Raw genomic sequence first — 25,539 nt, forward strand, 5'->3', positions numbered from 1 at the left:
GATTTCAGAAGACCGCACAAAACACTACACGGAAAATTCGTTCTTTATCCGTACTGTACGTATGTGGAGAAAAAAATGTTTGCACCGAATCATTACTTGTGATGAAAAATGCATCCATTACGAATTGAAGCTAAGAGACCTTGAAAGACGATTCTATATCTCTGAAATCCAGCTTGAACGCTATAAAAGAAAATCAGTTTTGCACCGAATTATCAGTTGCGAAGAAAAATGGATACATTACAATAACCCGAAGTGTAAGAGATCGTATGTGAAGCCCGGCCAACCGGCCGAATCGACACCAAGAGCTAGTATTTGGTGTGACCAAAAGGGTAATATCTATTATGAGCTGCAAAAAATCTGTCCAGACCATCACAGGGAAACTGTACCGAACTAATTCGTTTGAATCGAGCATTGCACGATGGGGCCATTTAAAAACAAAATAATAAAATAAGTAATTTTCTTAAATGTATTAATATGAATTATTTTGTTTATTTAAAGTAAGTTTCTAAATAAATGTATCTTGAACAGACTGATGCAATTATCGCTTAACTTCAAGATCCGCTTATAGCCATGCATATATTTCCTGTCACTAGAGGTGGGTGTGTCAGTAGGCGGATTGACTTAAAATGATTACTAAAGTCTTAGGTGAGCATTTATGTGACCTATTTGAAACTCAGGAACTTATTATTTCCCGGTGATCATCAACCGCAGTAGTACTTTAATGCACCTACTGGAAATGGGCGTGGCACTGCCCGATTGACTTAATTTTTTTACTGAAGACTTAAAAGCTCATTATTATCATCGAAATATGTACGAAATTTGAAAGGTCTAGCTGTTTCCTGTGATTTAGTGCCTCAAAAACTGGTCATTGGCCCCATCGTGTATTGGCCGAAAAACGGTCAGACATGAAACCGTAATATTCCATCGCACATGTTACAATAACTTTTAAAAAGTATTTAAAATTTCGTGGTTGGGAAGAAGAAGCTACTATTTGTTTCGATCGATACATAAGGTTCTCTCTGGGATACGCTTCACTCTAGAACAGAATATTTTTTTGGCTTGATTCGATATTGGCCTCAAAAGATGAGCAGTTATTTTGGCTCGGAATCCATATGTTGCCAGAAAGATGGGAAAAGGCCATAGCTAACAAAGGCCAATACTTTTATGTTTCAAAATAAAAGCTAAGAATTTAAAAAAATCCCGCATTTTTAAGTCATATATCCAATAATTCATAATAAAATTCATTCAATCTTTCAATGTTTGTTAATTCAAATCTAATACAAATTGCTTTTTGTAATAGATTTGTATTGAAGAAAAATTTAATCATTCAATTCCTTGATTCAATGAAGAATTAATTCTACAAATAATGAATTCTCTAAGGAGTGAATTCAATACGTTTGAACTATTAATCTTGAAGAGAAGAGGTAAAATTCAAACGTATTTCCCGCGATTTTTCATTTCCGGAAAATTGTTAACAAAATATGTTCATTTCCGCGGATTTTGTAATACTAAATTAAGACAAAAACCAAACCATATTTAGGCCCGAATTTTATGTTTAGTTTATGTATCAAAACTTAAAGAAGAAGACTTATAAAGGAATTTCCAAAAGTTTCCGAAAAAAATCTTCAGAATTTCCAGTAAAATGTTGACGATTCCCAATCGTATTAGTTCAACAACTATTTGAAAAACTCATGGATAAATCTAGTGATCTAATTTGGTTTCAACGCAATATTTTAGGTTTTAAAATGTCAGTTCCGGGACTAATTTTATGGAAGCATTACGAAGGTAGCACTAGGAAAGCTCTATGGACCAAACACACCTTCTTAGGAACAGTTCTGGAACTAGTTCGACGATTTAATAACCGTAAAATTGAAAATATATTTAGTACTCTGAGGAAAGAGCCCGGTTCACAAGACAATTATTTCATTACTTTGAGGATTTTGGTTGGAAAATGTGAGATTTTCTACTCTTTCAATGTAACAAATTAGCTTAAAAAATAATAATTTTACAAAGACCATAACGTATACTCCCAAAATCTAAACGGACCAATACAGAACTAATCACACATTGACCCCAAGTCTTATTAATAACTAAATTCTAATATATTTCTGGAAATTCTCATCCCATACAGTTGCCTCCGATGCTGATCATTTGACATCTTTAATAGATGAAGTGTCTTATATATCACCTCCCTCGCCTGTGCTCTCACAATACGATGACATACCCAAGAGTTACTTCTGCAACGGTGACAATCGTCCCGCCGACTGTGGCGAGAATTGTGAATGTGTCCATAAAATAGATTTACCACTCAATGCTGTAGTCGAAGTTGTATTAATTGACGAGGTGCAACAAATCAACATTAGTCATCCGTTTCATTTGCATGGCATACCATTTTACGTTATCGGTATGGGTCGATCGCCAGATGAGGAAACACAACGCATGAGTCTAAAACTAGCACTCGATCTAGATAGACGTGGTATGTTGAATAGGAAATTTCAGATGCCCGCGCTGAGAGATACTGTGGCAGTACCCAATAATGGCTATACGGTTATAAGATTTCGTGCCGATAATCCGGGCGTTTGGATGTTCCACTGTCATTTTCAATATCACATTGTGATTGGCATGAATCTACTGTTTCAGGTGGGCACAAAGAAGGATTGGCCACCGGTACCAGCTAATTTTCCCAAATGTGGCAATTTTGTACCGCCCATAACGTTAAATTAATGCAACGTGAACGCATTTTAATGTATTAAATATGGGGTAGTTGTTGAGTGTTCCGCATATTCAAGAAATATAGTATTTATAAAATGAAGAAATATATATTGAAATTCTATTATTTAGTTAAATATTTTGTTGTGTTTTTGTTTTAATTTTTATTAAATGTTTTATTATGTTGTTAAAAAAGAGTTATAAAAATGTAATAATAATATTAAAGAACTAAATTTATAGGAAACAAACAAAAAATATATTTAAAAAAAAAAAACTTAAAAAATTGTAAACATTTTAATATTAATTAATTATTTTCTCTCAGTGTATTCTATATTTTAAGTATAGTGAAATAAACTTCTGATTCTTCATAAAATGTCAAAATTTAATTCAATTTGTGTTTTTATTTTAATAAAGTAAGTAAAACAAAGGCAATTTATACTATCATAATTATTAAAAATTGATTTTATAAACAGTTTTCGGGAATTCTGGAGGGTGAATCACGGAAATTTCCCATCCCAAAACCGAAAAGTTTTAATATAAACAAGAGAGAGATATTCGGATGTGTCGAATCTTATATAGCCTTCACCATTGTAGAATTAGCAAGGTACAATTATTAGAAAGTATGTTCTCAATTATACATTCCCTATAACGTCAAACAAAAGAAAATGAAAAAATATCAAAAGGAAATGTTTAAAAAAAAATAATTGAATTAAATTTTTTGTTACGAAAAAATTCAATTTCAACCATAAATTCATTAATAATTGCAGAAAAACTATATTTTGTTAAATAAATGTATACTAATTTCAATTAAAACGTTTAAAATGTATAAAATATCGCGGTAACAAATTGAAAAAAGGTAAGTAATTAAATATATAGTTTGACGTTTTAGGGTTGAATAATGAAAACTCTCTCTAATAATTGTACCTGGTAACTGATTGTACCATGGCCTTCACCAAATTATATGTACATACTTTAAAGTAATTGTTTTTAAATATTTTTAGGTAAACAAAATTTAGCAACTGATTTAAAAATTTTGAAAAAAAAAAAAATGGTTCAACAAGATCTCATATGCGACTCCATATCTTTATATATGTATATAATTCGTCTGTACGTGTGTTAGTAACTGAACTCCTCCTTAACGGCTGGGCGGATTTCGATGAAAATAGTGGGAGTCTTCAAACTTTGTGTGAGCTATGGCAGAACTACGTTTGCCGGGACAGCTAGTAGTATATATAAGTCGATGTAGCCATGTCCTTCTGTCTGTTGAAATCAACTTTCCGAAGGCCCCAAATTATTTATTTTATACGTTTATTATAGTACTAGATGAACCGACAGACGTTGTCCTGTCTAAATTAAAAAATACTTGTGTTCGATTTCTGAATTTGTGAGAAGCGGTTTGAAATGGGTAAAAATTGTTAAAAAGAAAAAAAACGTTGTTACTGAAGAAGCGTTACTGTGAGACAAAGAACATAAGTCTGTTGTCAAAAACCTATGGCTTGCAACAACAGACTACATGTACATCAGTGTACATATTTTTTGGAATTTTGGTCTGAAGTGATCACAGATCGAGCTCCTTTTCTTAATTAAACGCTTATTGGCCAAGTAATTAGCGAATTAAGACATTTTGAGTTTTTATATAAAAAATCGATTTTTGGTCAGAAATATGAGTGATCACAGAACGTGTTCCTTTTCTTGATTAAACGATTAATGGCCAAGTTATTAGCGAATTAAGATATTTTGATTTTTGGTCAGAAATATGAGTGATCACAGATTGATCTCCTTTTCTTGAGCTCCTTGTCTTGATTAATCGCTTATTGGGCAAGTTATTAGCGAATTTAGAGTTTTTATATACAAAATCAATTTTTGGTCAGAAATATGAGTGTTCACAGATCGTGCTCCTTTTCTTGATTAAACGCTTATTGGCCAAGTTATTAGCGAATTTAGATATTTTGAGTTTTTATAGAAAAAGATCGATTTTAGGTCAGAAATATGAGAGATCACAGTTCGTGCTCCTTTTCTTGATTAAACGCTTATTGGCCAAGTTATTAGCAAATTTAGATATTTTGAGTTTTTATATAAAAAATAAATTTTTGGTCAGAAATATAAGTGATCACAGATCGTGCTCCTTTTCTTGATTAAACGCTTATTGGCCAAGTTATTAGCGAATTTAGATATTTTGAGTTTTTATATAAAAAATCAATTTTTGGTCAGAAATATAAGTGATCAGAGATCGTGCTCCTTTTCTTGATTAAACACTTATTGGCCAAGATATAAGCGAATTTAGATATTTTGAGTTTTTATAGAAAAAATCGATTTTAGGTCAGAAATATGAGTGATCACAGATCGAGCTTCTTTTCTTGATTAAACGCTTATTGGCCAAGTTATTAGCGAATTTAGATATTTTGAGTTTTTATATAAAAAATCGATTTTTGGTCAGAAATATGAGTGATCACAGATCGAGATCCTTTTCTTGATTAAACACTTATTGGCCAAGATATGAGCGAATTTAGATATTTTGAGTTTTTATAGAAAAAATCGATTTTAGGTCAGAAATATGAGTGATCACAGATCGAGCTTCTTTTCTTGATTAAACGCTTATTGGCCAAGTTATTAGCGAATTTAGATATTTTGAGTTTTTATATAAAAAATCAATTTTTGGTCAGAAATATGAGTGATCACAGATCGTGCTCCTTTTCTTAATTAAACGCTTATTGGCCAAGTAATTAGCGAATTTAGATATTTTGAGTTTTTATAGAAAAATGCTATTTGTAATGCAGAGAGAAGTCAATTGGTTACTTTATACATCCTATGGAATCTAGCTTAAAGACAATTATTACTTAAGTGTCTCTATGTAATCTATAGTGTCTCTAAGTTATCCAAAATCACTAGTTTACGAAAGTCTCGTTGAAATGACTGTCAGGAGCGGTAACTGTGTATGTGAACCTTTCGATAACGAAATCTCTTATAAATCGAATTTGCAATTAAAACAAATATGAATGTTTTTCGATACATTTAATGAATTTTTGATACTTAAAAAAACTAAACTATTTTGAAGAAAAATGTTTTGAAATGATAATTTTCAATTACTGTTAAAGAAATGAAGAACTTAATGCCAGTTTCTCGATGTCGAAAGAAGTTAGTTAGTAAATGTTATCTACTGCTATTTCTATAATAAATTCGACAAAAAAAAATTGTTGTCGAAACAATGTATTGCCCATTAATGACAAAAAATTATATTTTTATTAAAAATTGGCATAATATGCATATAAATATGCATTTTGAAGTAAAATATAACAAAATATGCATTATCAATAAAATATGCAAAAATATGCACTAACAATCGATGCCATTTTGCAGCAAAATGTGCGATTCGGATAGATAATTGGTCTACATTGTATTTGGACGTTCGAGAAAAAACATACATTTGCATATAAATCCGCCCCCTAGTGATCACAGAACGTGCTCCTTTTCTTGATTAAACGATTAGTGGCCAAGTTATTAGCGAATTTAGATATTTTGAGTTTTTATAGAAAAAGATCGATTTTTGGCCAGAAATATGAGTGATCACAGATCGAACTCCTTTTCTTGATTAAACGCTTATTGACCAAGTTATTAACGAATTTAGATATCTTGAGTTTTTATATAAAAAATCGATTTATGAGTGATCACAGATCGAGCTCCTTTTATTGATTAAACGCTTATTGGCCAAGTTATTATAGAATTTAGATATTTTGAGTTTCTATAGAAAAAATAAATTTTTGGTCAGAATATGAGTGATCACAGATCGAGCTCCTTGTCTTGATTAATCGCTTATTGGCCAAGTTATTAGCGAATTTAGATATTTTGAGTTTTTATAGAAAAAATCGATTTTAGGTCAGAAATATGAGTGATCACAGATCGAGCTCCTTTTCTTGATTAAACGCTTATTGGCCAAGTTATTAGCGAATTTAGATATTTTGAGTTTTTATAGAAAAAGATAGATTTTTGGCCAGAAATATGAGTGATAACAGATCGAGCTTCTTTTCTTGATTAAACGCTTATTAGCCAAGTTATTAGCGAAATAAGATATTTTGAGTTTTTTATAAAAAATCGATTTTTGGCTAGAAATATGAGTGATCTCAGATCGAGCTCCTTTTCTTGAATAAATGCTTATTGGCCAAGTTATTAGCGAATTTAGATATTAGCCAAATCGATTAGCCAAATAAGTGCAGCCGTTTTCCGATTTTAGATAAATCGAAAAAAGTGGGCTTAAAAGTGGGCGTGGTAAATTTTTCATTCCGTAAAAACCTACGTTGGACTATGACCAACATTTTGACAAAAAAAAATTGTCTAAATCGGTCTTGCCGTTCTCAACTGATGCAATTACCAACGAACGACATTTGATTTTTATTTATATAGAAGATATGGATATCTAATGATAGATATTTCAAAGTCCTTTACAACGACGTATGTCGTAATGGGTCAAAATCGGGAAAAGTATTATTTAAACCCATTTTTTTTCTCACCAAAAACAAATTTGTTATAAATATTTTTTCATTAATAAATTTAATTAAAAAATTAAAAAAAAAAATTTTAAAAAAATATTACTTAAAAATATTTAAAATTTTTATTTTAAAGTATGGGTCTAAGAATTTTGGATTGTGTTCTTAGAAGTGTGGTATTGCTTGCTGTTCCCCCCTAATTGAATTCCGACTATCTTATACAGAATGCCTTTGCAGTTAAGGCTTAATTTCGATTGATAGTGGATTAGCCAGTGTCAGAGGTGTATAATAGGTACAGGGTTGGTCCTAGAACACTTTCCTGAGGTACACCAGCATTGATCGCATAATCGCCGAACTTTATCTTAAACAAGTGATCCGATAGGTAAGATTCTAGTATTTTGTGTGTTCTAGAAGGCAGTAGTAGGCATTTTATCTTGTATTTATGCCAAACCTTGTCAAAAGCCTGGACAACATCTTCAAATATTGCCGATCATTACTTTTTTAGTTCGATAGATTTTCGTATGTCTCCTGTTAGGCGGTTACTTGCTCAATTGGAATCCGAATTGATTATCTGAGATAATATTTTGACTATTTAAGAATGTTAAAATTTGTCCTTGGATTATTTTCTCAAATATTTTAGACAAACAAGGCAATAGGCAAATCGGTCTGTAGGATGATGCCAAAGGCAAATCCTTTCCTGATTGGTTAATTTGGGAGATTTTCCAATCATTCGGAAAAATTCCAAGAGACAAGATCGCATTGAATAATACTTTGAACACAACAATTGCCACATCTGGTAGTTTTCCAATCATGGAAAGTTTTCGCACATGGTACTGGTTAATCTTCAATATAGTTTCGATTTCTGCGATCCTCTTCCGAATGAAGGGCTCTTTTTAGTGTCTTACTTGCAGCGGACAGCCTCTGTTGCCAATTTCTTCTACATCTCTATAATTCTGTATAAAAAATATACATTTTAGGTTTAGCATGAATTTGACACTTAGAGTGATCCAAGGCCGAAAATATTAGAGACTTGAAGTCTCTGATACAATTGTTGATATCTTCCTCAAACTGTATGTTAAATTCAGTGTCGATATGGCTGCTTATGTATTTTTTATATTTAAACCAATTAGTCTTGAACAATGAATCGTCTCATACAGAAAATGGACATTGACCGTAATAGTTTAGTACAACGGGAGAATGATCAGAATATAGTTCGTATGATATTTCTGCAGAAATAGAATTTCTATTTAAATTCCTTGATATGGCAACATATGTATGTATATTAGATCAGGAATTTCACCGAAGGCCCTAAACAACTATCAAGTATAATTCATAAGTACTTCAATATATCCGCTATAGTGAACCTTAGCTTGCTATTTAAATGTGTGAAATAAACAATAAATCTCGACTACATCGATTTGTTTATTTTTTTGTTCACCAAAAAAAATTTTAAACCAAAAATTAGTTTTTCATGTTTTTAATAATGCATAACTATGTAGTTTGGGAAATAAAAATCTGTTTACTTTTGCTTAGAATGCCAACGAAGTCTTTCTTACGATATAGTGTAACAGTCTTTTTATTTTCATATGTATCGGTATAAAAATATAAAATAAAAATTTAATTTTTAGAAAAATATCCATCTACAAAAAAAATATTTGCAATACTATCGCATAAACAAGAACTGCAATTTCCGAAACGATTTCTTGACATACCTAAAGATTCCAATATTTTAAATTCGAAAAGTATTAATACACAGTGTATTGTCGTCTGTAAATACCCTAAATACTTTCAACAATTATTTAAGGGAACTTGTTGGAGACTTCAAGGTCTTATGAGCCTTAGTGTAACCATGGTAACCCAGCAAATGAAAACACTATTATATTTTTATTGAAAGTGAATAAAATTGGTTTTTCTTACCAAAAATGACTGAAGAGTTACAAAAGGCAGGACTATTTATTGATGATATTTATAGATTACGGGTGCAAGATCCCCGCATTGCCACCGAAACTAATGAACTGAGAGAAGAATGTTTGGAGTATGCCGAAAAATTGGATGAGTTTAAGAAGTTGGCCATTGAATTTCATAAAATTGTCAATAATTATGGCAAAGATGTGGAAAAGGAAAAGTTAAGAGCTATTGGCACGCAAAATATGTTGAAAACTATGGCCAAACAAAGACAGTCAGAACAGCAGTTGTATCAGGTAAAACATAAACGTTTATTTTTAAATTTTTTATTGTAAAGTTCTTAATAATCTTTTTTGATTACAGAGTAAAATCCATGAAAAGAATTTAGAATTGGAGCGTTTGAAAAGTGAATATCAGTATTTACAGCGCATTGAATCCGAACAACAGGAACTTATAAATAACTTTTTGATGAATCAATAAAAAAAATGTGTGTAAATGACTTAAAATATATTATGCCTTAAAATAAATCAAAGACAAATAAAAAATATAAGAAATTCTTTTAAAATTTAACATATAATTTCTTTAAGAGATTGTACATTTTTACGATAACAAGCAAAACTGCATAAAGGTAAATTTGTTTTGGAGCAGTTATACACCTTGGGATTATTACAACCTGCTATGCCGCACATTTGCTGTTTGGGTGGTTCTTTGGGTGTCTGGGCTGCCAAAGGAAATTCTACGCCCACCGGCAACTGTACAACAGCTCCTTCTAAAGTATTTTTATAACTTATCATGGGTATTGCTTCTTTAGCTGATTTCGGTTTATTACCCGTTCTATATTTACTTTCTTGCTTCTTAAGTAAACGTTCCATGGTTTTCTTTTTGTCCTTTTCCCGCTTTTCATCAGCCTGCTGTTTACGTTTGAGAATTTTCAAGGCCGCCTTTTGCAATTCTTCGGCGGTTTGGGGTTTCTCTTTCTCTTTGTAACCAGTTGGTAGAGCCATCAATGTTTCCGAAAAGCCCGGGGCGGATTCTATGTCATTATTGCGATCATACATAGCTCTTTGACGGGCGGTCATTAATTTTGGATCTTTCATTTTACGCAATTCAACATCTTCAATTTCTTCTAGTTTACCTGATTCTACAGCAGTCAGCCAACGTTCTTCTTCACTAGAGGTGCCACTATCACGCCGTCGTTTGTTTTTCTTGGCCATGTTGGTGGATGGCGTAACTGGCATCTTTGTGTTTAACACTTCTGTGTCATCCAACTTCTTAACAAATTTCTTGGAACTTGTAGGCTTTTCTACTTTTAATATAGTCTGTAAGGAAGATGTGTCTTCAACTTTTGTTTCCAATTCCATACTGTCTTCCATTAACTCTTCTTCAACTTCAACATCAATATTTTCCTCGTCGTTGGTAAATGATTCTTTGCTAAGATTCATGCTATTGGGTGTGTCATTCCTATCATCCTCCACATCGATATCTTCGCTATCTTGTATACTAGCTAGGGATTCATTAGACTTTTCAAAGCTGTGTGATTTGTTTCTGGAGACCTTGTGATGTTTATGCTTGTGCTTCTTGTGTTTTTCTTTGGAATGTTCTGAAATGAATTAAAATTATTTCAATATTTTGTATAAAAATAACTCTGTCAAGAGTACGTACATACCTTCTTTATCTTTTTTAGCCATATTTATGTGAATTTAGTAAAATTTCCGTAAAATGTTGTATGAAAATTTAATTAAAACATAAATAATAATAATGTAAACAAAAACATAATGCAGCTGTTTAAACTATTCACTTTTGATTGATAACACGTTTTCAATGGTATTGCCAGAAGGAAATTATTAATGCCTTATTAGCAGAGCTGGATAGTGCTAACTAAATCCAAGATCATGGAAGAATTTTATTTACCCCTATCGCGAATCAATATTTCACACGAATTTCACAAATGTTGCCTCTTCGCATTTCTCGTTCATCAATTTTGTTAACGTGAAAAAATTAAACAATATACAGCTGTTACGAACAAAATCAAGTCAAGGAACACAACGTCATGTTGACGCAACAGTTCCTTCTAGGATGTCACCGGAAGAGTCATCCAAACTTCAACATCACACAGTTGGAGTCTACACCGAGGTATGTCATGCAGTACCCCTGATTGGATATTAATTGTAAAATTGTTTATGCTGCTACAACAACAAAATCAACTATTGTGAATGAAAAGTTCATGGAAATATCACGATAGCAATTTTAGCAAGGCGTATTTAACTAGGTGACAGCAGTGGTGAATTGAAATAAATACAGGCGAATTCACTTATTTTTTTATTTATATATGTAGTTTGACATTATCGCGTGCTAGTTCTGTAGTCAGCTGTGCTCCCGATGGCACCTTATTAAATGCACCTTGAATTTTAGCTTTTCAAAATGTATAAGTTCCTTATAAATCTTCTTAGAAATTTTTTAGATAACTTAAAAAGATAAAAAGTACTTTTTTCAAAAAACTAGAGAAAAGAGGCTTTTTTAAATTCTAATGCATATAATTTTGAACTCAGTCATAATTTTTAAACAATTCTTTTATTATTTGACATATACATTTGACGTTAGTCCCATAAATGAAAAATAGAGAAAATAGGGACATATTTGGACCAGCTGTTATCAAAAAACTGAAGTAATGTGGGTAAAAATGTTGAAAATTTATTTTTCAAATGCGAATATCTCCTAAGCTATAAGAAATATTAATAGATACGACGAGGAACACAACGAAGAAATAGATTCGTTTTAAAAATGTAACATACCCGAGGTGTCCTACTTTGCGGACCCCTAGCCGCTCCCCTAATGGGCCCAGAAACTAACCGTTAAAAACAATAATAATTATTTTATTATTTGACATATATGTACATTTGTCGTTAGTCCCATAAATGAAAAATAGAGAAAATAGGGAAATATTTGTACCAGCTGTTATCAAAAAACTGAAGTAATGTGGGTAAAAATGTTGAAAATTTATTTTTTAAATGCGAATATCTCCTAAGCTATAAGAAATATTAATAGATACGAAGAGGAACACAACGAAGAAATAGATTCGTTTTAAAAATGTAACATACCCGAGGTGTCCTACTTTGCGGACCCCTAGCCGCTCCCCTAATGGGCCCAGAAACTAACCGTTAAAAAGTTACAGATTTATTAACCTCTTTTTTGTCTATACCTCTGTGTGATGTGAATTACATATTATTTTTCATATTAATACAATTTATTTTTTATTTTAACAGTTTTTTTAAGATTGTTGAACATTTTTAAAAGTGTGTACGTACATAAACATGTAATTGATACATTAACAGAATAAATATTCAATATTTTTTTATTTTTCTTAAAAACATACGAGTAGTATCAAAATTAAAGGTTTCAAAAATAAAAATACTTTATAAAAAAGAAGTTAATACAATATTCATTATGTCGTTTTAGGATAATAGAAAATAAACAGGAAATGAATAATTAAAATATGTAATTGTTATAAGCTGCTTTATTATTAATGGCTGAACATACAAATTTCGTTTTATGGATGAGGAGGATGTTTTTTTATAGTTCCTTGTGCCACTTTATGTTGGCACATATTATTATAGGAAATAAAAACATTTAACAGCTATTGTTTATTTGTTATTGATGAACATATTAAATATTTAGAATATGCTTGTAGATTTAGCTTGTTGGCTGTATTTTTGTTCGAGTTTTAGAACTGAAACCCTGAAACTTTTTTTATAAATCTCTGTTGGAGTAGCTTTTTTTTAAGCACTATCACTACCACTGGTACGCCATAGTTAGGGAAGTATGGGTCGTGGTCGCACCACATAATGGGTTACAAATCATGTAGGATTATTGCGTTTATTTGAACGCAAACGAGCCAGACCAGTACGTTCTTCCTCTTCATCACTTGTATACTGATGCATACCACTAGATCCCGCACCTGAGGCACCCGACGATGAACCACCACCCGAAGGATTACGTACCGAGGAGGTGGCTTGTAATAGCTCCTGATCGGGAGCATTACGATTTTCATACAACAACACCTGTAAGGTCTCCTCATATATACGAGCTTCCGGAAATTCTACCTTAGTATGTTTACGATCTGTAGCATACACGATGGAAGTACAACAAACTTCGGCCACCTTTTTGCCATGACCATAAAAGGACCAGCAGCATATTTCACTCGGTCCAATGACATCTTTTATGAACAAGATACGCTCATTGAAACGCAATGACAGCTTATCAAACAGTTCTATATTCTTCAATAGATTATCGTCCGAATTGCTGGTATATGAATACTTGTTGTTTTGTCGTTGCACCACCAATATTACGGCTGGTTTCGATGATGAACTTATCAGCATTTGTTCTTCTTTCTGCGATGTTATAAGAGGAATGCGACAAATTGGTTTAGGTTCTTGATGTGCCAATAAGGCACGTTCACATGACATGGCCAACTCAGTGATACAGTAGTATTTTGCTTCGGCTAGTAGTTCGGCAATTTCTCGATGAGATTCCGGCAGGGGGACAGTACCATCGCGCAGATAATTAAGAATGGTGCCAAAATGTTGGCCACAGCGATCAATAAGAATCCAACCTAAAAATGTATTAAATTCATAAATATTTTTTTTTCGTATTATTCAAATTCACTTGCCTTCCGAATCGGTCAACACCTCCATGCGCCCACTGAACATGGCACTCAACATGGTGTCATTGTGTTTTGTCAGCGTTCCAATTGTGGTGTAATACAAACGGCCACCTACATTCAGTTTCACATACTGAGAACTATGACCCTTAATTAAAGTCTTTTGATCTCCGGACATTTTGGACGTGGTCACCAATACCAAATCGTCACAAGGACTGGCAGTCAATTGTAATTTACCCTCGATGGCGCGGGTAACAGCCACTAAACAAGTACTGTTACTGCCACTGGGATATGATCCCGACGACGTTGATTGTTCTGTCTTTGCCTGTTGTGTTGTGCTACTGCAGCTAGCTCCCTCTACCTTTGGCTTAGTGGTGTTGGAGCCTTTGCAAACGCTGTCTTGGGCGTTGCGTGTGCTCGCTAAAGGTGTTAGAGTAGCAATTTTGACGATTTATTGTGTAAACTCGTTGGCAAATGTGTCAAAAGTTTGTTTTTATCTTCCAACACCATTCAATTCAAAAAAACCTTTGTTTCTATTTTGTCTTAATAAAGATCACTTTGTTTTAATTTTGTTTAATATTTAATCTTTTGTTGGTGAAGACGCCCTTTTTTATTTTCTTGATAAAGTCTACTGTCTGCGATATGTCAATGAATCTTGGCTGGCTTTTTATCTATTTAACATGAATCACCACTTAATTTATGAAGTTCCATTGGAAAACTGTTCGTATTGTTTATATTGATAACAATAATTTATTTATGGTTTTTTGTTAGTTTTTATCTTAGGTAATTTTCTTGTGTATGTTTTCCTAATAAAATTATTTAGGATTCCCTAGAAAATATGCAGCTAATGCTTCTTCTTTGTTTTAGAGTATTTTTGGCATTCAGATGGAAGTGGTAGCATAATGTATCATCACCAGGGTGAGGAAAAGTATATGATTATAATGAAGCTAAAATTAGGGGTTTCAAATTTGTATACCATTCACCATTAGAGGAAAATCGGGCGAAAAATGGCTAGAATATAGGCAACAAATCTCGACTGCGGAAAATATATTTTTTGGTCCATGGACACATCAACTATTCAAAAACTATTTAGTTCATATTAAATTTCCACATCAACGTACGATTTTGATAGGGCACGACAATTCTGAATATTTAAGTATTTCCAAGAGAAAATAATGATTATGACAAAAAGGTCTGATATGCCAAAATAATTCTATTTTTAATCTCACATACATATCAATTTTTAAGTTTCTGAAAATTTTAAAAATTCATAGTGAATAAGGTCTTTAGTAAATCTACATAAATAAAAATCAAATGTCGTTCGTTGGTAATTGCATCAGTTGAGAATTAGAAATTTTTTTCTTTAAATGAAAAATTGACCACGCCCACTTTATTCGATTTATCTAAAATCGGAAAACGGCTACATTTGGCTAATTTTTTGTTTAAATGTTCGTAATTATCCAATTTAAGTTTTTACTGAAGGAAAACTTGACCACGCCCACTTTTTTCGATTTATTTATAATCGGAAAGCAGCTGCACCTATTTGGCTAATTTGTTTTTAAATGTTCGTAGTAAAATTCGTAAGTAAAATAATGCGAAACTTTTTATAAAAAAAAGTTAGAGGTACTAAAGTCCTACGACCTACAATAAAACAGTTTTTTCAAAATAACTCAAAATTTTGAGGGTGTTTCAAAATCTTTGAAAATGGTTTTAGTATGTCCTCACCTAGGCCTACTACGCACCTAGGCCTACTACGCATTAGGTCGCTTTTCAAGCTCTGACAAAAAGTGTTATTTTGTAGCAGAGTGTTATTAATTAAAAATCGAAAACGAGATCACGAGAAAATATCCATTGAAATAAAATTACTCATTCCTTATCATACAAAAAAATTAATTTAGAGGATGCAAACACATTTTTTATATAAGGGAATTCCCTAAACTTTAAAAATCTAATTAAAAATATATATTTCAGTGTTGTCAACATTCTAAATCCGCTAATAACATGGCGTTTAATCAAGAAAAGGAGGTCGATCTGTGATCACTCGATTTTTTATATAAAAACTCAAAATATCTAAATTCTTTAATAACTTGGCCAATAAGCGTTTAATCAAGAAAAGGTGCTCGAGCTGTGATCACTCATATTTCTGAACAAAAATCTATATTTTTCTATAAAAACTCAAAATATCTTAATTCGCTACTAACATGGCCAATAAGCGTTTAATCAAGAAAAGGATCTCTATCTTTGATCACTCATATTTCAGAACAAAAATCGATTTTTTATATAAAAACTCAAAATATCTAAATTCGCTAATAACTTTGCCAATAAGCGTTTAATCAAGAAAAGGAGCTCGATCTGTGATCACTCATATTTCTGACCAAAAATCGATTTTTTATATAAAAACTCAAAATATCTAAATTCTCTAATAACTTTGCCAATAAGCGTTTAATCAAGAAAAGGAGCTCGATCTCTGATCACTCATATTTCTGACCAAAAATCGATTTTTTATTAAAAAAAATTCAAAATATTTAAATTCGCTAATAACTTGGCCAATAAGCATTTAATGAAGAAAAGGAGCTCGATCTGTGATCACTCATATTTTTTTTATAAAAACTCAAAATAAATAAATTCGCTAATAACGTGGCAAATAAGAATTTAATCAAGAAAAGGAGCTCAATCTATGATCACTCATTTTTTTTTTTACAAAGACCCAAAATAAATAAATTCGCTAATAACTTTGCCAATAAGCGTTTAATCAAGAAAAGGAGCTCGATCTGCGATCACTCATATTTCTGACCAAAAATCGATTTTTTATATAAAAACTAAAAAAATATCTAAATTTACTAATAACTTGGCCAATAAGCGTTTAATCAAGAAAATGATCTGTGATCATTTTTAGTTTTTTGACAACATACTTAGGTTCTTTGTCTCTCAGTAACGCTTCTATGTATATTTTATTCTATGATCATAAGATTCATTGTGCATATTTTAAAATAAAATGTAAATCAAACATAAGCCAAACAAACCTATGTTAATAAAAATTATATTTTTTTTCTTTTTAACTATTTTTAGCCATTTCAAACCGCTTCCCATAAATTTAGTCGGGTCAGCTAGTTTAAAATAAATTTTTAAATATAATATTGCGAATAATGTAATATTTTAAAAATAAATTATATATGGAATTGTAGAAGATAGAATTTAATAATAAAAAGACGAAATAAACAGTTGTTAGCAATCCTGGAAACATGTGTTTTCTTAGATAGAGGGTTTTGAATATAGTCCCTTGTTAAATTTTTCAATATAAAATTGAGGAATTTTCAAAGTAACAATTTAATTTTTTTTTTAAATTTTATTAAAGAAAATTTAGGATTTTAACGATTATGTCCCATTTATCACAATTAAGAGAAATAAAGTGAGATAGAAAATTATAAATTCCATTTCATTATTATGAGTTCAGTTCAATGAGCATTTATTATAATTTTTTTCTATTTTTATACACTCTGATGTATGTATGTATATACGAAATGTATTGCATGCACATTTTGATTATTTTCTTTTTATGTCAAATTAAGAATATTTGTAGCATTTAAAGTAATTGAAGTCGGGACAAGTGAATCAAATATTATAAAAATACTTAAGCAATTTTGGGCTGGTAATGGAAAAACTATTTATGCGGTACATTTATAACAGTAGTATTATACATTTTTTCTGGACAACTGCAAAAAGAAGTAAAAGCAAAAGTTGGCTACAATTACCATATCGTTACCGAAATAATTGAAATTAACATTACCTATTTAATCGTAACTAACGTTACCGTTACTATTTTCTATGATGCAACATATATCAGTTTAAATAAGCGTTACCGATATATTTTTACTGTTTCGAATCGGTAGCCAACCTTGTTGAATTGAATAAAGCCATTTTTTGTTGAATTCAGGTGGATAACAAAATTTTGGGCCAATATTCCAAAAGCATTTCTAGAAGTTGTTAAACATAACTTAATGATTTAAAATAATTCCAAATCAGCAATAATTTTAGCTATGTTACCTCTTGTATCAAGCTAAGTTAACCTACATATTTCTAAATGTAGGGTGAAAAACGTTTACATTAAACATTTGTTAATACAAATATTGTTAAACAACAAATTGTTTAAATATGTATTTACAAATACATCATCATCTTCAAACTGTATTTTGATTTATTTTTCTATTCAAAGTGTTAGAAAGTATTCATAAAATATTTGTAAAAGATCTTTGAAGACCGGAAGATCATAGAAGATCATATAAAAATTATTTATTTTAAATATTTTTGTAAAATGTTTTGGTTTATTAAAATGATTGCAATAATTATAAGTGGTAGTTTAATAGGCAAATGTAAATGTCAATTAAATAGTAAGTTGAATTATCCAATATATCTATAAGCGATTGCAGATCTAAATTAATTATTAAAATTTTATTAAAACATTTTAGTGACTTCCTACATTAGCATGCCTCCCTTATACATTTTTGAGGACTACAATGAATGTTTGCTTAAAAATAATACAAATTTACACCATGTATATTGCTTGACTTATGCGGAAATAATACCAGACAATTTATCTCCATTGTGGCAAGAAATTGAACAGTTTTCCAATTCCTACCAATTCCACTTTAGACATGATCATTTATTTCGTGGTTTGTGTTTAAGGAACTTTATTAATTCTAGCAGCAAACATACAAATTGGAAATATCAAACATCTAAAAATGAGGTAATACAAGTACATTTTAGTTAAATTTAATAAAAAAATTAATTTTGTTTTATAATTAATAGATAACTGACATTTTTAAGCAAATTTTTAATAATTCCCAAAATGGTTATTTAAATTTGGATTATGAAGGTGAAGTACATAACCGTTTGAATGAAGAATTTAATGAAAAATATAATTTGAGCTTAGAAACTTTAACACTGTATTGTGATAGTCCAGAATATGTCAAAGAAAAAAGTAAGTTCTAAATCTAAACTTAGCAAAGCGGATTTTTTTTCAAATTCCAAATTCACAATTTTGGAGAAGAATATGTTTTTAAACCTATGTATTTGAGACTTTGACAAATGAATATGAACAAAAAATCAAGAATTCTAAATGTGAATCAATTGTAGCAAAATTGGTACACGGGATGATACGAAAAATGCAGATAAAAAACAAGTAAGAGAGCTATATTCTATAATCTTAGATACCCTTCACCACATTATACTTACAAATATTTTTTTTTAAATATTTTTATTTAAACAAAAATAATTATTTTTTTTAAATTGTTTTTAAAAAAAATTTTTAAATTTTTTTTTAGATCTGTTAGTTTTTTAATGAAACGTAATAGCATAGAAAATTTTCATTGAACAAAGGATATCTCAAAAATGTTATCAAGCTTTTTCCAACGTTTTTTCTGAAACGATTAAAAATATATATAAAATTCGGAATGGGACCATGGGGAGTTCTCGAAATAATTGAAATATAGGAATTTAGGGCCCCTTTCCGTATCATATATAAATTATATATATAGTCCCAAAGAAAATTTTTGTCTATAAAAGCAAAAATAATTTTTTTGGGAAAAAAATTAAAAAAATACGGACCATTTTACATGCTCCAAATTTGGACGAGATAACTGTTAGCTAGTTTTTTTATTTTATACAGAATTTTATTTAATTTTATATAAAAAAATTGTTAAAAAGATCGATCAATATTAAAAAAAAAAATTAATTAATTAATAAACCTAAATATCACTTGAACTAAAAGAGGCAAGCTGTAAGCCTTTTTTTGTAGATCTTTTCAAGGACTACTTATATTTTAAATTTCAACTCATTCGGATCATAAATTAATTTTTGGGAATTTTTAAAAAAATATAACACCCAAGGTGACCAACTTTGAGGGTTCACCCACTTGCCTGCATTCTGCATACCAAGCTGAACTGTAAATCAACCTCACCTACAATCTTGTGAAATTTCGTCACGATATCTCCAATAGTTCCGAAGATACCGAATTATTAAAAAAACGTGCGTACCTTAACTACTGTAAAACTTTATTACCTCTATTCAACGCTTGTTTCTTAAGCCTTTTGATTTCTTACAGTTTTTTCAAGAATTGATCTTGTTTCTTAAGTCGTTTGTTTTTTTTAATCTATTATAATAATAGCGATTACTTCTTAAGTCTTTTGATTTAATAAGCTATGTATGTATATCGAGATGAGGCTATATCGATTTGGAATTGGTCCTAAACCCACAAAAGTATATATCTGGGACTAAGACGATCTAGCGATGTCTGTTGAAGACACAATAGTGCCTGATGGAAGGAGGATGATTTTTATCATTTTTATTTATCAAGAATGTTTGGTATTCTTAATGGAAAAATCTGTCTAGTAGAACCGGAATAGTATATATAGGGCCTTCCGACATTCGTGCGATTTTATCTCGTTAGACTTTTTTTGTGATCATTTCTTAAGTCGGAGTTCTACTCAATTCAAATTCAGCCTGATTTATGTCATGTAAAATTGGACATTTGGTATTTAAATTTTATTGGAGGAGTATAACGTCTCACAAATTGCCAGGTTACCGACGTTGATTCAATTAAGTCTCTTCATCATATGTCGAGTTATAAATGGTACTCCACCAGTATCAATGAGTCTTCACCAAGGTTTATCCAAATTAAAAGACACGCGGTTGTTGTACACGATGTAGAACAGGAACCGTTTTACGAAGCTTTACATCACATACGTCATATCTGTTGTTTTAGTTCGGAACAGAGGGGCAATTTTAATATAAGAAATGTATCACTCGTTTTTTTTATAAGTAGGTAGTTCAAAAGTCAAAAAGAGCGATTGTACTAGTTCATTTTTGAACTATGAACTAAAATGAGCGATCATTGAAATGAACTATTAAGCACAAGTCTTATAATTATATTATAACTTTTAAAAACAATATATTTTTCGATTTTGTGCCATCGATTTTTTTTAAAAAAAGTTCCACTACGACATATCAAAAAAAAATAAAAACATTTGCCAAAATTTAATTTTTTTAAATCTGCTGATTTAATTTTTTTAAAATATTACCTTTCCAAGGTGAAATTGTACGCTAAAAATTATGGCGATAGCAGATTTTCCAAAAAAAATATTTTCTAGAGGTCTAGGGAGTTGAGTTTGGTCGAAAAGACCAAATAGGTCTTAAAGGAATAGACCAAATATTTCTTTTGAGCTAAAAAAAAAGAATAAAAAAGGTTCCATTTTGAAAAAAAGTCAACAAATTTATTGATTTTGAAAAAAAATTCAAAAAAGTTATGTTTCGAGTTACAAAATATTTATTTTGATAGATATCCCACTCGCGTCTTCAAGGAAAATATCTAAGCTTTATTTTAAGAAAAACAAAGGCAAATTTAAAAAAAAAAGTAAAAAAAAATTTTGATTTCGGAAAAAAAATATTAAAATTTTTTTATACTTTTATTTAATATTTTTTTTCGAAAGATTGAAGAAAGAGCTATCTATGCTATTTGGGACATATTTTTCTAAGAACAATAGGTAATAAGATACATGGATAAGAAAAAAACACCTGCTTGGCCAAAATGTAAAATTTAGACCCCCTCTAACTCAAAGAGTTCTCGATCGATCTTGTTGATGTTGTGTCTGAGTTACTATCCAATAGAACTAACCTTGGTGCAAATTTCATCCCCATCGGAAGACATTGATTTCAAAAGTTGGTTCACTTGACATGAAATGCCCTATATACTTGTCCCTCTTTCAATACCACAACCATTTTTACATTTTCTTTTGTTTGTTTTCTATTGTCATATTACTGGAACCAGCTGATTCATATCTGTGTATTCTTTGATACTTTTTAATAATTGTACCTGGTGGATTGTACCACGATTAGTAGTATTACTTTCCAAAATTGTGAATTTTGAGTTATACATATTTTCAAAACTAAGTTCTGGCGAGGAAGTAATTTCACTTTAATTGTAATATTAAACTTAATATATTATAATTTATTTTGATGAATTTCAGCTTTTGGTTTCAAAATAACAATCTCTATTTGTGTGATAATAATTGTAATTAATATTTTATCATCCATATATGATGGCTATATAAAATCCCTACAAGCAATAGAAAATAATAATAACTATTACAAAAGAATCCATACAAATCAAGGTAAATCGTAAAACAAAATCCTTTTATAACACTACTACGTAATAATAACACACATTTATTTTATAATTATCTTTAGTTTCCAGATATTTAACCACCTTTTCCATATACCGAAATTTTTGCCGCCTATTAAGCCCTAATAAAAGCTGTATTGCAAAGGACTTAAGCTTTCTAGATGGTTTTCGTACTATACTTTCATTTCTCATAGTTTATGAACATTCATATTACTTGCAGTTTATGCATTTGAAAAATCCCGAATATTTTGAAAATTTATATCATCAGTTTTTTATGAAATTTATGCTGCACGGCATGGTCTTGGTAGAGCTATTTTTTGTATTGAGCGGCTTGATGCTCTATATTAAAATGGAAAATGGTCAATATATAAACAAGAATACAAAGTTACGAGTTTGCTTAAAAGTGTATGGAAAATTATTGTTTGCGAGATATATGAGGTAATTTCGGGCACTTTTGTATGTGAAAATATAAATATTTGTATTAATGAAATAATGAACTTTAATTCTATGTAGATATTTACCTTCTTTGGGATTTTTTATTTTATTTGTTACCAACATTCTTTGGTATCTACAAACTGGACCATTTTGCAGATTTATGATGGAATCGACTTGTTTTCTGTGCAGAGAATATTGGTGGAAAAATATGTTAATGTTTAACAATTTTGATATAAGTAATACTGTAAGTACATACAAATGTTTGGGAGTTTTAACAAAAATCCCTTTCCTGATTTCAATACTTGTTTAAGGACCCAGAATATTTTTGGTGGTGGGTTAAAAATATATATTTGGATCCATTTAATTTATGCATAGTTCTTATTTGAATATGTTCCTAATTTTGGTTTTATTTACAGTGTTTAAATCATACTTGGTATATAGCTGCCGATTTTCAATTATATGCATTTTATCTGCTAATATTAATCTTAGTTGCAAGGTAGGTTTAAAACATTAAATTAAATGATCAAAAATTATAATTTATTTGGCGAACTCTTTCTATTCCATTCCCAAGTAATAGTGTTATATTCGTCTGTGCCAAATCTAGATAATATACCCGTCACTAAAGTATAATCTATATATATAAAAGAGTAACGTTACTGACTGACTGATTCATCATCCCAAACGACTGAAGCTAGAATCATGAAATTTTAACTGTGATTTTCCTCCCTCCCCAAAACGATCCGATAAGAAGGGATTTTTGGAAATTCGAACGTTTAGGGGGTAAAAGGGTAAATTCGTTACTCCGTTTAAAAAAAAAGCTGACAGGTGTTTCGTACTTTTTCGAAATTCGAACAATTTCGGGGAGAAAACGGGTAAAAACTGTATTTTAGTACTTTGTTGGCACCCTATGTATCTTTTAAACCAATAAACATAGAAACAAATTTTAAATCGTATTCTTTACTTATCAAAAAATAAAAAATATAGGTGTGGTACTTTTTGGAAATTCGAACCCTTAAGGGATAAAAACTGTGTTTATTTTTGGTACTTTTTCATAAAATATTTTTTTCTATAATTTGACATAGACATACGAATATTATGAGCTCCCACCACGATACAGAAATTTATTTGAATAAAATTTTATCACCGCAGTGGGAATAAAAAAAGTACCAAAAAGGGGATAAAATCGGAAAAATACATTTTATTTGAATTTATTAAGCCAATTTTGAACATTGGTTCCTGGATTCATACAAAAATTAACTAACAGTGTGTTATTTGGAATTCGAATGCCAACGTGTATATTGGGCCAAATCCGGGTAAACAGTTTGGTAATTTTTTTAAAATATATTTTTTCTATGGCACATTAACAAAGATTTTAATCTTTTCAGACATGTCTGTAGCATAAACAATTTTGGCAAAATATTTTTTTTTTAAATTTCCAACTTGAGGGGTGTTCAAGGAGGAAAAGGGAAATTGGTATTTTTCTCATAATGGTACTTTTTTAATATTTTAAATTATTTCACTTATCGACATTAAAGTTAGCTGATATGTATCTGAGACAAGTTAGTGTTAGAAATAATATTTAGGTACCAAAATGTGAGAACTGAACTAGAGGTACTTTCTTATTCTTCTAATGGTACTTTTTGAATTTTCTATAACTATGGACTTAGAAACATGAAATTAAGCGTATATGTTCCTAAGTGAGTGCAAATTCTAAGGGGATACTTTTTGGTACATTTTCTTTAATCGAAAGGTACTTTTTGTAAATTCTTCGCCAATGAACCTAGAAACATGAAATAAAGGTTATATGGACCCGAGTGAGTGGAAAACCACAAGTCGGGCTTTTTGGTACTTTTTCTATATTCTAATGGTACTTTTTAGAATTTTCTATAACAATGGATTAGAAACATGAAATTAAACATATATGGTCCTAAGTGATTGAGAATTCTAGGGGAATTTCTTCACCAATGAAGCTAAATACATGAAATTAAGCTTATATGGACCCGAATGACTGGGAAACCACAACTTTTTTGCACTTTTTATATATTCTAATGGTCCTTTTTGAATTTTCTGTAATAATGGACATAGAAATTAGGCGTATATGGTCGCAAGTGAGTGAAAATTCAAGGGCATACTTCATGGTAACTTTTCTTTATTCTCATGGGTACTTTTTTGAATTTTCTATAATAATGGACCTAGAGTTTCCAAAAAACCGAAGAATTTCAAAACCGCGGTTTTCGGTTTTGTGGTAATTTATTAAATATTAAGTGTTATTGAAAAAAAATTAGTTGATAATATAGGAAATGCTATAAAAATTTAAAATTCAAATTGATAATCAGTTCTTTATTGCAATGGTACTTTTTGAATATTTTGAATTTGAATTAAAAAAAGGTGACTTTAGTGGTAACTTTCTTTTGCATTTTCAATAATAATGGACCCAGAAATATGAAATTAGACATTTACAATTAGATTCACAAAGGGAGACTTATTAGTACTATTTCTTTCTTCTAATTGGGGCGGCGAAGCGCACCGGGTCAGCTAGTTGAAGATAAAAATTAAAAACAACTTATCTTATCTTTACAGGTTTCCAAAATATAAAATGTGGACATTTTCAATAATTGCTTTTTTGTCAGCAATAGTACCAGTTTTTATAAATTATAATCTTAAATTAGAATCAATTGCTTATATGAGACTAGAGTAAGTATTTGTTTTAATATTTTATTTATTAATAGAATTTACTGCAAAATTTTGGTTTTTATATAAAACAGATATTAATTCAGGATTTATATCCAATTTAACTCATCTGTTAACAAGTGCTTAATACAAATAAAATTTTATTTTCTATTTCAGAAGTTTTCGTTATTTTTATATCATTGATATTGAAACGGGTGCCCAATTGTATTTGCCATCATATACAAATTTACATGGTTTTCTGATTGGCATTGTATGTGGAGAATTGTACATGAAATATTTAAGAAAAAATCCAAAAGCTAAAAAATCATTTGCAGAAATTTTAAAATATTCTCCCTATATAGGATGGCCTTGTATAATGGTTATATTTTATGTGGGTACTATGGTATTGTGGCAACAGCCGTCTATATGGACCGCACTCTATGGCCTGTTGCAACGACATGTCACCATAGTTATACTTGCGGCTACAACTATATTGCTAATGATGT

General features: G+C 30.4%; 3 protein-coding genes across 4 annotated transcripts; 1 reads left to right on the plus strand and 2 right to left on the minus strand.

The window, feature by feature from the left end:
* The first annotated feature begins 9,112 nt into the window (after window positions 1-9,112).
* IFT20 (intraflagellar transport 20) lies at window positions 9,113-9,600 on the plus strand. Its single transcript, XM_065513799.1, has 2 exons — window positions 9,113-9,391; window positions 9,459-9,600. Exons 1-2 carry the CDS (start codon window positions 9,113-9,115, stop codon window positions 9,573-9,575), a joined length of 396 nt encoding a protein of 131 aa, XP_065369871.1. The 3' UTR covers window positions 9,576-9,600.
* A 39-nt stretch (window positions 9,601-9,639) lies between these two features.
* LOC135962062 (INO80 complex subunit B) lies at window positions 9,640-10,886 on the minus strand. Of its 2 annotated transcripts, none has more exons than XM_065513797.1 (2): window positions 10,762-10,886; window positions 9,640-10,695 (listed from the first exon to the last, which is right to left on the minus strand). In XM_065513797.1, exons 1-2 carry the CDS (start codon window positions 10,781-10,783, stop codon window positions 9,662-9,664), a joined length of 1,056 nt encoding a protein of 351 aa, XP_065369869.1. In that variant the 5' UTR covers window positions 10,784-10,886; the 3' UTR covers window positions 9,640-9,661. The 2 variants fall into 2 exon arrangements, with proteins under 2 accessions (XP_065369869.1, XP_065369870.1); XM_065513798.1 differs by having other exon boundaries at window positions 10,758-10,879.
* Window positions 10,887-12,317: 1,431 nt separating this feature from the next.
* On the minus strand, window positions 12,318-14,304 carry LOC135960489 (BTB/POZ domain-containing adapter for CUL3-mediated RhoA degradation protein 3). The gene is given in 1 exon segment (XM_065511791.1): window positions 12,318-14,304. A coding segment is annotated over 1 exon segment (981 nt). The 5' UTR covers window positions 13,931-14,304; the 3' UTR covers window positions 12,318-12,949.
* Window positions 14,305-25,539: the final 11,235 nt, after the last annotated feature.

The sequence above is a fragment of the Calliphora vicina genome, chromosome 5, assembly GCF_958450345.1.
Source record: "Calliphora vicina chromosome 5, idCalVici1.1, whole genome shotgun sequence".
In the NCBI taxonomy this organism is placed as follows: domain Eukaryota; kingdom Metazoa; phylum Arthropoda; class Insecta; order Diptera; family Calliphoridae; genus Calliphora; species Calliphora vicina.

What these genes read in the sequence shown, in the direction of transcription:
- LOC135962062 (XM_065513797.1), bottom strand. Translation starts at nt 10,783, where the DNA reads ATGGCTAAAAAAGATAAAGAAG. An exon ending in GGCTAAAAAAGATAAAGAAG is followed by an intron (nt 10,696 to 10,761) that starts GTATGTACGTAC and finishes AATTCATTTCAG; the next exon opens with AACATTCCAAAGAAAAACAC.
- IFT20 (XM_065513799.1), top strand. Translation starts at nt 9,113, where the DNA reads ATGACTGAAGAGTTACAAAAGGCAGGACTATTTATTGATGATATTTAT. An exon ending in CAGAACAGCAGTTGTATCAG is followed by an intron (nt 9,392 to 9,458) that starts GTAAAACATAAA and finishes TTTTGATTACAG; the next exon opens with AGTAAAATCCATGAAAAGAA.